The 13476-nt window shown below is 35.8% G+C and overlaps 1 protein-coding gene across 5 annotated transcripts in view; it reads right to left on the reverse strand.

The window, feature by feature from the left end:
* Positions 1-13476, reverse strand: part of SYNE1 (spectrin repeat containing nuclear envelope protein 1) — a 512392-nt gene that overhangs the window by 380591 nt on the left and 118325 nt on the right. For 4 of the 5 annotated variants that reach the window (XM_054558330.2, XM_054558328.2, XM_054558332.2 and 1 more), the window contains exons 5-9: positions 10008-10028; positions 9450-9542; positions 8633-8811; positions 3670-3866; positions 1078-1187 (exon numbers count right to left, since the gene is read on the reverse strand). In XM_054558330.2, the coding sequence (XP_054414305.2) occupies positions 1078-1187; positions 3670-3866; positions 8633-8811; positions 9450-9542; positions 10008-10028 (600 nt within the window). The remainder of the gene's footprint in view (positions 1-1077; positions 1188-3669; positions 3867-8632; positions 8812-9449; positions 9543-10007; positions 10029-13476) is intronic. The other variant, XM_054558331.2, reaches the window with a different exon arrangement.

A 13476-nucleotide genomic window follows, 5' to 3' on the forward strand; every position in this document is an offset into this window, starting at 1 on the left:
ACTAGCAACAGAAAAAATTAGCTGGGCATGGTGATGTGCAACTGAAATCACAGCTACTCAGGAGGCTGAGGCAGGAGAATTGTTTGAACTCGGCTGGCAGAGATTGCAGTGAGCCAAGATTGCGCTACTGCACTCCAGCCTGGGGGAAACAGCAAGACTCCATCTCACAAAAAAAAAAAAAAAAAAAAAAAAAAAAAAGACAGAATCTTAGAACAATGTTTCATTACAAGATTGTTCATAAAAGCATTGCTTATAACAACAAAAATTATAAATTAAAACAATTAATATTGAGTAATAAATTAATGTACATACATATGATGACCTGCAGAATTCTTTATAATGTTCATGGACGAAGAAAATTATAAAATTATATGGATATCATAATTCTATTTTTATTAAAATATTGTATGTATCTGCCATATACATATGCAAATGTTGGGAATTAACATCAACATATTAATTTTTCTCTAGTATAGGTTCTCTCTAGAAGGTCAAATACAGAAAAGTTTTTCCTTTTCCTTTTTTTCCTGATTTAAAAAATTTATGACAATTAACATATGTAATTTGAGCAGCATGAAAAATGTTAATACTATTTAAATTATTTAAAGGCTGAGAAATCTAACGACGGTGAATAATTAGAACTTTTACAAATTGTGCCTTACTTCCATATGTTTGTTGTCAATAGATATAATAAAATCCAAAAGTCAAAATTAGATTTTATCAGATCAACCAGAGCAAGGGGATTCAAGATCTAGATGTGCAAATGCTATGACAGAAATACCATTACTTCAATTCTCAGATCACTAAAATGGAATTCTCAACACTGCTATCTTTTCTCAGTCTTAGTGTATCAGCATCACATATCTTACATTTATTATTAGCAATGCTTTCTCTAATATATCCAACATACAAACCAGAAAAACCCTTTCCTCTAATCATCGCCCCATTTGGTGATATCTTTTTAAAATCAGTTGGTCTCATATTAAAATGCATTCGAATTTAATTTTTTGTATACTCAAAAAGCTGAGTCACTGTTATTGCATATACTAGCGATACTTGAAGAAAGCAAATACCTACATCATCCTCTTGCCCATCAGTGCCTGCATTGTGGATGTCAGGATAATGTTTCAGAAACTGGGCTACATAGGTCATAATAGACTTCTCATCTGGTTTATCCACGTCAACATCTGAAAAAAAAAACAAAAAAGAAATGTGAATAAATTAATTAGCATTCATTGGATTTTAATAATACAAGCTTTGGTATCTAGCTACCATACCAAAAACACTAAACGCAGAAGGAAAACAGAAGTACTATTTAGAATTTTGGAGGGGGAGGAGGGTAAACCAAATTTAGTCTGGATATTACATGATGAAATTATATTACTCAGAAAGATGACACATTTTAACAAACAGCATTTAAGAAAGTAGCATATATGTCATTTAAATAAGATATACAGTATCTTATGAGACAGTATCTCACAAATGGGTGAGATACTGTATGATTACTCATACAGTATCTCATACTAGTTCTATTCATACTAGTGAATAGAACACAAATAGTATGTAAATTTTAGAACTGGCATAAATAGGAAGTACAAAAATGCTTACAAGTGTGACACTGAATGACATATATATGTGTGTGTGTGTATATATATATATATATATATATATATATATACACACATACTATATGGCCAAATTTAGACAAGCCCCCTCAAATTTCACTTTAGAAGAAAGGCAGATGCCTTATATTCAATTTCCTGGGCAGCCTCTTCTTTGTGGAGCATTCTCTCCAAATTACAGTGCTTTGAGCAATCAAGCACTCTTCGAGGGAAACTGCCTGAGAAGCCCTCAATCACTGTGATTTTGAAGCTTATAGATATTTATCTAATACAAATGGTAAAAATCAGGCAAATAAATTTATACAGATTTAGTAATTATACATGGAGGTAAGAATGCATAAGTAAAACATGTTGTAAACAAGTCTTTAAAATATCAATTTTAAAGGCAATAGAAATGATTATATCTTACAGAGCAATTTATAGAGCAGAAAGCAAACCAAATTGCCACAATAAAGTATAAAACTAATCCAATCTTTCATAAAAGTTATTTTTGATTAGAGGTATAATTTCTAGAGACTTGCAATGTAGGGTTTAAACAGTGCTGCAACTCACACCATTTAAAAGGAAGCAAAGATAATGTATTCTGAAATTTGTTAAATGACTCAAAGGTGATGAGTCAAAGCGTTGAGTAAAACTTTTTTTTCAGGAAATATGAAAGTAGAAAGAAAAGCAATATTTACTACATGATTTAACATAGTATATGCTGTTAACTATATATGTAAATCATAAAATAATTATTATAATAGCTTTTGGTCTATTTAATCTGTATCCCTAAAAGCTTAAACATCCAAGTTGGCTAAATAACTTTTTGAAGGGGAAGTTCTCTTTAAGAAATTAGAGGAATGTCTTATATCTAGGATAGCCTTGTATTTAGGCAACCTCAGTTTCTTATCATCAAAGAAAACATTAAGATCTTCTGGTCTGGTGGGTATGAAAGAATCATGTATATTCTCCTTTCATCCCGCTCTAGGAATAATGTCAGCTCTGATACATCCTCTGAAGTCGATGGCTGGAATATGTGTTTTTCCCTTGATTTATTTTTGTGCAGAAAGAAGGCAGAAAGCCCTTTGATATCCTAGTGAAAGTGGGGGTGGAAGCAGAGTGGGACTCAAAACAGAATCCTAAAATGGCAAGGAATCTCCATGGGGCCCCTCATCTCAGAGGAAACCTAACTGGGTCTCTGTAACTTACTCTTGGAAACACAAGTCTATCCTCTGTTTTAGAGCTAGGGAAGTTCGGTCTGAAATTCCATCATTAAAAATAATTTTCGGTGGATCCCATGAAGACACAGAGTAGATTGGTGGTTACCAGAGGCCAGGAAGGGTAGGGAGGAGAGGGGAAAAATAATTTGCTTTCACTGTATATTTACTTTTCTGCGTTCACTGGTAGAAATGTCCATAATTGCCAACCCAAATAAGAAATTATCTGTGACATTTGGAAACTTCACTTTGATACTTTTGTTTCAACATAACTAACAACTTATTAGCTTATAAAAGTTTATCAAAGGTGTCTAAATTGTCTTTTGAAGGCTTGAAAGAGTTCACTCCATTTCCAAAAAGTCTTAGCACTCACCGCCTTACCAAAAAATGTGCCAAACAATTGAAATGACAAATATTAGTCAAATATTTGTGAAGTTTGCTGGATTGACACCAAAACACTGCATGGTTAACAACATTTCTAAGTATGAATAATCTACGTCTTCCAGACCTCTGAGATTACATAGAATAATTATATTATCGTGTCACCTACCCCTCATACACACACTTCTAAAACTTTCATTCCACCCTTAAGTATATTAAGTCCAGTTCACCCGACTGATATACCAATGCCAAAGTGCTGTTTGGAGCAATTGAATCATATTTTACTCCAACCATGGTGGTAGATATTTATCCAGAAGAAAACTGATGCAGGAAAATACCATTACTTCCCACTTTTCTCCAGCTTTCTGGCCTCCAATAGAATCTTGGAAGTCATGTGTATTTCTGGGTTTAAGATATACAAATCCTCCGTGTTAAGGCATACAACGGTCGATGAATATTCAGCCTACCTTCAGGATCTAGCAGTCTTGGGATCCCCAGTTCCGTTTCGGCGATAGTGAAAGCATCCTCCAGATTTTCTCGGTTGGGTCTGCCTTTCACTTTCTCCAAGTCCACCAGTTCGGGTCGAATGGCATGAATAACTGAATGAAAGGCAACTCCGCTTCTCCAACTCTTCCCAAAATCTTTTACTTCTATTCCAGTCTGCCTTTGTGTTATAAAAACATAAAATGATGTCACATTCTGAATAGATACAAGCACTTTCTTCAAGGTCTCATGCAAAATCCAGTGCTTTTCACCAACAGTATGCAGAGAGCTGTATGAGTTCATTGTGTTTGAGAAAAATTAAGGGAAACAAAATTTTTAGGGGGCAACAAGATAAGATGTCGAAATTCCAGTTCTGTATTTAGAGATTTCTATGTTGGATTTTTCAGCAATTAAGATAGTTAATTTAAAGCATATTTTTACGTTTATTTTATACTCAAACCCCTACAGTCCTCCACTCTACCAGCTGAGCTATTGAAGGATGTTTACATTTATTTCACAAAGAAAAATCAATTCAGAGAAAAATGTCTGAAAAAATTTTAAGAAAACAAATTATAAAGATGCCAAAAGTGATAGTAATTAACCACTGTATATTTTTTGTAGAAAGAGCTAACACGTTTCTAATGGGAAGCAGCACTGTGTTGTACACAGGTTATCACAGACTAAGATAATGTGGCTGAATACTTTCAAATGTAATAGAAGAGACAAATGCAAATGCTGCAATTATATCTCAAAGTGTTCACAAAAGACCCTGTATTCCACCTAAATGCAAACAATAATTTCAATTACTCTACCAATAAAATTGTTTTTAAGCTCCTTTTTTGTAATTGTCTTGAGGGCAAAGCCCTGGTGGTAAATCTTTTTTCTTTGGTGGTGGATTTGATGAACTCAAAGCCAGTTATTAAGAAACTGATTCAAGTTGGTAGTCATATTTTGCCCTTGGAAAACAGAAGCGAGGCAAGCTCACAATGAATGATTTTTTTTTCTACATGTAACTTATCAATTATAAAGGCAGTTCTGAAAAAGAGTTGTAAAGATGATTTTGAGCATTGGCTGCACCCCTTGAATAAGTGGAGGGCCTGCAAATATGATCACTTAATTAGGGAACATTCAATGGATAAAGTCATCTAGTAGCTTCTTTTCAAAAAGTTAGTCTCATTAACCTTATAGTTGTCTCTAACTAAAGCAAAAATATTGCTCAATTAATTTTTACTAGAATCTCAAAATTTTCATGAAAAAATACAACCTGAATGGTATGCTGATTAATATCAGTTTGTTAGTGTCCATGATTATTATTATTATTATTATTATTATTATTATTATTATTATTGAGACAGGATCTCACTTATTCTGTTGCCCAGGCTGGAGTGCAGTGGCACAATCTTGGCTCACTGCAACCTCCACCCCGCAGGCTCAAGGGATTCTTGCACCTCAGCCTCCCAAGTAGCTGGGATTTCAGGCATGTGCCACAACGCCTGGCTAATTTTTGTATTTTCAGTAGAGATGGGGTTTCATCATGTTGGCCAGGCTGGTCTCAAATTCCTGGCCTTAAGTGATCCACCCACCTCGGCCCCCCAAAGTGCTGGGATTACAGGTGTGAGCCATTGTGCACAGCCTATCCTTAAATTTTATTGGAGACAACTTATCATCCACTTTAAAACATGTTTTACCAATGTACACTGTTTGCATAAAATATATTATGCATCATTGAGCCTGATGATTGGCTTCATCAATAAATATCCTAAAAACAATTTTATGAGACTCCAGAAATTGTAAAGTAATCTTGAATCTTCTCTTAGTTATTTTCAAGCTTGTCTCTGGTAGTACGGATATACTTTTTTCAGCAGACAGCTGACAATCACGCAGAGGTTAAACAGTATGTCCTTTTTATCTACTCATTTGTAATCCATCTCTGACTTCATTTTATTTTCCTTTGTCCAGATTTCCTCATTTAAAAATGTTTTTTATCTTGTTAAGCCACCTCAAATTAGTTTTTAACAAAATTAAGTGGGGTGTAAATAAATAATTAGCTAATAAATATTCACCATGTAATTACCTATTTCTAATTTTCCTGAACTTATGTATTGTTTTAGACATTTTCAAAGAGAAATACATAATATGCTTTTCTAAATATTTACTGTAATAAAATAAAAATGTTTCAGCACATTTTATTTCTTCTATATTTGTTGAAAAAACATATGTAGGTGTGCAAACACACACACACACACTGTTTCCTATTGTATCAGTTAAAGTAGTAGGTAATATTCCTTAAAAGTTTTAGTTTTAGTTCAAACCTCTTATTTGAGAATTTTAGATATGAACCAAAAGAAAGACACACCATTTAAAGAAATGATGAACGGTGCCCAATTTATAAGCATTTCTGACCTCTAATATGTATTTACTTCAAGCTACTTTGAATAACTATGGATATGCATATGTTTATTTATTTTGTTACCTTACTAATTTTTGTCAGAAAATATAATTGTTCTTCTTATAAATGTGACAATAGGTACACAAATGTAAGATATGCTATAACTTAAAGCTTTTATTTCTAATAATATGTATTGATAGTGGATGAAATTAGTTTTAAAAATTAGAGGGCTTAACTATCTTATGTTACTGAAACGATTTTTAAATTTATTTCTCAAATATTTTTAAGCTTTATACAAAAACAGTGGCTACATCCTGATAACTAGTCTAGTGTTTACTGGATGTTTCATCATTTCCCACCATCTTCAATCTTATGAGTGTGATGAACTTCCAAACTAGACTCCTACGGAATATTATGATTTTAGGAATAACATCACTCATACCTCAAAATGGATACAGATTCTAAAGTCTTTTACACACGTTAGATAATAAGTTGCTTGAAAAGTACATACTGGGATAGTGTAAAAAGCAGTTTTTAGAAAAAATTATCAACAGTTTGGTAGCATCATGGAATCATGTGTTCATTACAGAATTTTTATGGCAGAGAAAAGTCATCGCCCCAAACCTCTACAATTTATGTAGCTACAAAAGAAATGGATCTTATTGATTGCTCATGGGTGGAGAACCCTTAGGTCCAGGATTCTGGACATTGGCCCAGATAAGGAAAGTAAAACTTCCACTGATGTTACCAATATATAAGTTGTAGCAATGACTTTGAGCTGTCACCATATTCTTGCACATCTTTGAAACCCAACATAGCATGCATGAAACTAAATTAAATGCTGGATAACTCCAACAGCATTAAATTTGAGTTTACTTCAAGCTACTGTTTTATTCAAAGAAAATCAATTTGTTTTTGGTTAATTTAATGCTGTGTGAAGCAATGGACCACAGAATATCACCTTGACATTATTACAAAGTTTAATTGCAATAGCATCGTGACACATCAGCGTGCAGTCACCAGTCTTCTCCCTACCCAGTTAAGTTGTAAGAGAGATTAGTAATGCCACTGTGGATGCAATTAAACAGTGTTCCAGCAATGTGGGAAGGGTTTTTTATTTCATTTCTACTTCAGATTCTAAAGAACCACAAAGCTTTGTTTTCAGAAATATATTTGACTACAACTTGAATCATGAAAACATACCCCAAATTAGAAAACCAGCAACACACTTTAAAAGTTAAACAAAACAACATAAATTAGTAACACTAATTACATCCTTTCTGTTTCTCTTTTTATTTTTTTATTTTTGCTCTTCAAACACCTTAAAAATAGAACTCCCTATGTTTAGTACCTCAATATTTTACAATAAGTACTTGTTTACAACTATTTTCCAGAAGTAGAGAATCAAATTCAGATTAAAGCATGCAAAACAAGATAAAAAATGAGTAATTTTACATGTTGTTTAGGAAAATCAAACAAAAGCATACACTACATGAAAGGACTTACCCCTGACCACATCAGACTACAAATACTTATATGATCAACTGAAAACTCCATTGAAATTGCTATGAGAAAATACTTATTGAGAGCACTCTTTTTCTTTTCTTTTCTTTTTTTTTTTTTTTCTGAGATGGAGTCTAGCTCTGTTGCTTAGACTGGAGTGCAATGGTGCAATCTTGATCTCAGCTCACTGCAATCTCCACCTCCCAGGTTCAAGCGATTCTGGTGCCTCAGCCTCCCAAGTAGCTGGGATTACAGGTACGTGCCACCACGCCCAGCTAATTTTTGTATTTTTAGTAGAGATGGGGTTTCACCATTTTGGCCAGGCTGGTCTCGATCTCCTGACCTCAGGCAATCTGCCCACCTCAGCCTACCGAAGTGCTGGGATTACAGGCATGAGTCACTGTGCCTGGCTGAGAGCAGTCATTTTCTATCCACTATTATCATATAAATGTATACACATGTAAATTTATTATGCCTAGAGGGAAAGTGAAAACTAGATGCAAATTCTCAGCTCACAAAGCTAGAGTTGACAAAAAAATCTACACTCTAGATAAAAAATGAGACCAAAGGGAAAAAATTTAAAAACTAAAATTTCTAGAAAGTTTCAGAACATAAAAAAAAAAATGTTTTTGGAATGTGTACCTTAGTTCACACTGTTCTTAAATAGAACATAATAGTCTCATGAAGAGATAACCTAGTTTAAACTTCAAATTTATTTATGTAAAGATTATTTAATAGGAGCAGAAACTCTAAACAATGACCTAAATAGAATTATCCCTCATGCTACTCAAAGTTTAGGATTAATCAGTTTAATTAATTAGGCCCAATCACATGAATAAAGAAAACATTAATTTTATAAGAGCATTTTCCTAGAGTATTAGTGGTGATTTGTGTTTATATCTCAATTCAAGGCAAGAGTGAAACAAGCGCTAAAGCAAAGCCATTCATTCAAATGTCTCTTCACGTTTTGCAGTCATTAGAAGGTGCAATTAGTAATACATTCATAACTCAAATTATTTAAGGGTTTCCAATTTAGACAAACTCTTGATACTTACTTGCCAGCCGTGTACTGAACCCACTTTAATAAAGCCTTCTTGGCATTTCCTTGGATCTTGGTGGTCACCTTCCGTTTACTTGGTGGGCTGGGAGTCTCAGAGCTAACTAAGCTGTCCACGGAGGATGCGCTGCTGGACAAAGACTGGAGCTGGGGCAGGTTGCTGGTCAACTCTTCAATCTGTTTGTGAGTTAACAGCCAGCAAAAATATAAGCATTATCTTTGTCATTATTTCCTCAGATGTTTTACTTTTCCAGCTACAAATGAGTTATGTTAACACTCTTGACATTCCTGACAAAATGCAAGCTCTTAAAGGGCATGACTGATATCTTACTCCTCTTTGCACTTCCCATTGTACCCCTAGTGCATCTTACACACAATAATCCATATTTGTAGAATACATGAATGAATTAATCAACTAAATCTAATGGTTAGAACAATTATTCTGAATAGAATGGCAAGTTCATTCCTCCCCTTCATGTCTAAAAGGAGTTTAGAAGTGCTCCCTTCCAAAGAAAAAAGAAAATTTTCCTGAGCTCCTTCTGCAACAATATTTCATCTCCATCTTGAGGTGCTCGCTTTTCAGATTGGGCACCTCTGCTGGAGTTCTTCGGGGTGTGAGGTTCCACGTGCAACAGCTTTGCAAGGGAGAAGAGGAAATTCTGCTACCCAAGAAACAACGTATGTGTGAAAGGTACATTTCTGCTAAGTTAAGGATCAACCCCAAAGATATGGCAAATGAGAGCATTATTAAAATGGCCACCATGATCTCCCTCTGAGACATTGCATCAACTAAAAGAGGAACTGTAGCACAATACCTGGAAATATAGAATAATGGTCCACATCAATCCAAGAACTATTGAGGGTCGGCCATCAGCTATATCGGTGGAGTTAATGTTGACTAATTTAATCTGTTTAAAAAAGAGAAACTGTACTAGTAATGTACTAGAATATTATAACTCATTTAATTATGTAACAGTTAGGCCTTTAGTAGACATAAATAAGATTTGATCATGCCTATGTAATAGTACATGGGAGTAAGTAGAGTGAGGCACCGAAACAAACAAGCACAAGATTTCAGTGAAAATTTCAGGGGGATTTGTTAGGTGTACAAAGTAAAAACTATAAAATGGATTTCAGAAACTTCTTTTGTTTAAAGTTGAAAAAATACAACATGCAGGAATTACCAACAAAAATTTCAAACAGAAAAAAAAGTTATTATTTATATTTAGAGGTTGACTGGAGCTTAAAAGAAACTGCAATGAGAAGTTTAAGAAGATGCACTTACTTTGAAGTTTGTTACCAAATAGCAGGTAACTTATGTTCCCTTTTACCTATAAAAATCAGGAGTTAGGAATTCTAAAATTTGTACTAACCGGTGATCCTCTGTGCATGGACTGACATGAAAAACAAAGGGAGAAGATAATAGATAAATCATCTTTCAAAATCAGCCTTATTTGTTCAAAGGGAATAAAGAGGTAGGTAGTCAGTTTAGAACCTGACTGTGGTAATACATTTTAAAGAAAAACAAAGGAAAGGCAAGAAATAGCAAAACAGAGCCCATTAGCATTCAGTTCCCTACTTTTGGGTGATGACATATAAAGCATCAAGGAGAGACGTCAATTTGTGTACAATTGTCCCCAATTATTCATGCTAATGTTTTCCATCCACTACAAAGTTGTTTGCTAAGTCCCAACAAAATGGACTTATACAGTTAAGTCTATCTCATTCAATTTCTATAGCCTACCACCAAAAACATCCTTTTAATAATTCCTAAACAAATGAGAACAAATAATAATAAAGTACCCCTCAGACCTCTAGCTCAATAATTCTCAGCCAAGATTTCATGAAGTGTGTTGTTAATAAAAAGCTCAGATGTTTGTACATTTTTTACTTAAAAAATTTGTATCAGATGCAAAATCATTTCACAAATACTTTACTCTTGAAAGTTTAAATTTACTAGTTTTACGTCACAGAGGTGGAGTAAAAGCTAGCACAAAAATCATTGTAAATGATTTGAGATATACCTATGGGATTTTTGTCTCACTGGTGAAGTTCATTCATCAGGTTCAATGACAGAAAATAAAAATTGAGAACTGGTATAGATTACAAACTTGTATATCTACTTCCTTTGAATCAATCAGTATAAGACATTTAAGATCTTTATGGAAAATAAAGAACATCAATTTTTTTAACTTTTTATGAAAGAATCTACTACAATCTCTAGGATCATTTTGATAGCTTCATTTTACAACTTCTCCAGAATTTTCTCCACATCCAATTTAGCATACATACACAAAAAACTTATAATATATGCTAATATCCATAAGATTAATGTATTTCACAGGGGAAAATTTCTTCCTTTTCTTTTTGCATCATTTTTTAAAAAGTGCTATTGAATATAATTTGAATATCCTACCTCAACCCAGTTCCAATTGTACTTGAAATTGTACATTGTTTACATATTCAATTATTACAGAAGCTAAAGGATCTTTTGCCTAACTTGTGAAGAAAAATGTTTTTCATGATTATCTGCCCCAAAATGTGTTTCAGGATGAGTTTAGGGAGTACAGGTTGGTTTGTCTGTTTATTTAACCTCACATCTCTTGCAAAATCCTACTGAACTTACAATACATTCTTAGTAGCCTAGGAGGGTAGGATGAGCAATAGAGACACATCCAAAGAGATTGAAGAATTTCCAGAAGCCAGAAAGAAGATGGGACCATATTGACAAATACAACCAGAGCAGAAGGATGTTGAGCCAGACGTTCTCAAAGGGTGATTCCCAGAGACGCAGCAAGCACATCACCTGGAAACTTATTAGAGATGTAGAATCTGAGACTTCACCTTGGACCCATTAAACCAGAAACTAAGGAAGTGAGGCTCTGGAAAGTGTGTTAAAACCTTCAGGTGATTCTGATGCACATTAATGCTTGAGAATGCTGGACTAGACCATTGTACCTGGCCCATGTAATCTGGAGAAGTCTGAGTTATAAGACAGAGGCTTGAGTGGAATGAATTATTATTTGTGTCCCTCCAAAATTCATGTTTTGAATGTAACTCCCAATGTGACTGTATTTGGAGAATGTGTCTTTAAAGAGATAATTGAAGTTAAATGAGTTCATAAGTGTGGAGCCCTAATCTAATAAGATTTTTTTTTTAGACTGGTCTCACTCTGTTGCCTAGGAGGGAGTGTAGTGGCATGATCTTGGCTCACCACAACCTCCACCTCCCGGGTTCAAGCGATTCTCCTGCCTCAACTGGGATTACAGGCATGCGCCACCACGCCTGGCTAATTTTTGCATTTTTAGTAGAGATGAGGTTTCGCCCTGTTGGCCAGGCTGGTCTTGAACTCCTGACATCAAGCGATCTGGTCACCTTGGCCTCCCAAAGTGCTGGTATTACAGGAGTGAGCCACCATGCCGGGCCCAGTGAGATTAGTGTTCTTAAAAAAGAGGAGGGCCTCTGCCCAGCCGCCCCGTCTGGGAAGTGAGGAGCACCTCTGCCCGGCCGCCCCGTCTAGGAGGTGAGGAGCGCCTCTACTCGGCCACCCATCGTCTGGGATGTGAGGAGCGCCTTTGCCCGGCCGCCCCGTCTGGGATGTGAGGAGCGCCTCTGCCCGGCCGCCCCGTCTGGGAAGTGAGGAGCGCCTCTGCCCGGCCGCCCTGTCTGGGAGGTGAGGAGCGCCACTGCCCAGCCGCCCTGTCTGGGAGGTGTACCCAACAGCTCTAAAGAGACAGCAACCATCGGGAGCGGGCCATGAGGACGATGGCGGTTTTGTTGAAAAGAAGGGGGCGAAGTGTGGGGAAAGGAAGGAGAGATCAGATTGTTGCTGTGTCTGTGTAGAAAGAGGTGGGCATAGGAGACTCCATTTTGTTCTGACTAGGAGAAATTCTTCTGCCTTGGGATGCTGTCGATCTATGGCCTTTCCCCCAGCCCCCTGCTCTCTGAAACATGTGCTGTGTCAACTCAGGGTTAAATGGATTAAGGGCGGTGCAAGATGTGCTTTGTTAAACAGATGCTTGAAGGCAGCATGCTCGTTAAGAGTCATCACCACTCCCTAATCTCAAGTACCCAGGGACACAAACACTGCAGAAGGCCGCAGGGACCTCTGCCTAGGAAAACCAGAGACCTTTGTTCATGTGTTTATCTGCTGACCTTCTCTCCACTATTATCCTATGACCCTGCCATATCCCCCTCTCCGAGAAACACCCAAGAATGATCAATAAATACTTAATAAAAAAAAAAAAAAGAAAAAAAAAGATGAAGAAAAACTATCATCAGAGTGAACAGGCAACCTACAGAATGGGAGAAAATTTTTGCAATATATCCATCTGACAGACGGCTAATATCCAAAATCTACAAGGAACTTAAACAAATTTACAAGAAAAAAACAAACAACCCCATCAAAAAGTGGGCAAAGGATATGAACAGACACTTCTCAAAAGAAGACATTCATGAGGCCAACAAACATATGAAAAAAAGCTCATCATCACTGGTCATTAGAGAAATGCAAATAAAAACCACAATGAGATACCATCTCACACCAGTTAGAATGGCGATTATTAAAAAGTCAGGAAATAACTGATGCTGGAGAGGATGTGGAGAAGTAGGAACACATTTACACTGTTGGTGGGAGTGTAAATTAGTTCAACCATTGTGGAAGACAGTGTGGTGATTCCTCAAGGATCTAGAACCAGAAATACCATTTGACTCAGCAATCCCATTACTGGGTATATACCCAAAGGATTATAAATAATTCTTCTATAAGGGCACATGCACGTGTATGTTTATTGCGGCACTATTCACAATAGCAAAGACTTGGAACTGATCCAAATGCCCAAC

This window comes from Pongo abelii, chromosome 5 (assembly GCF_028885655.2).
Source record: "Pongo abelii isolate AG06213 chromosome 5, NHGRI_mPonAbe1-v2.0_pri, whole genome shotgun sequence".
Lineage (NCBI taxonomy): Eukaryota > Metazoa > Chordata > Mammalia > Primates > Hominidae > Pongo > Pongo abelii.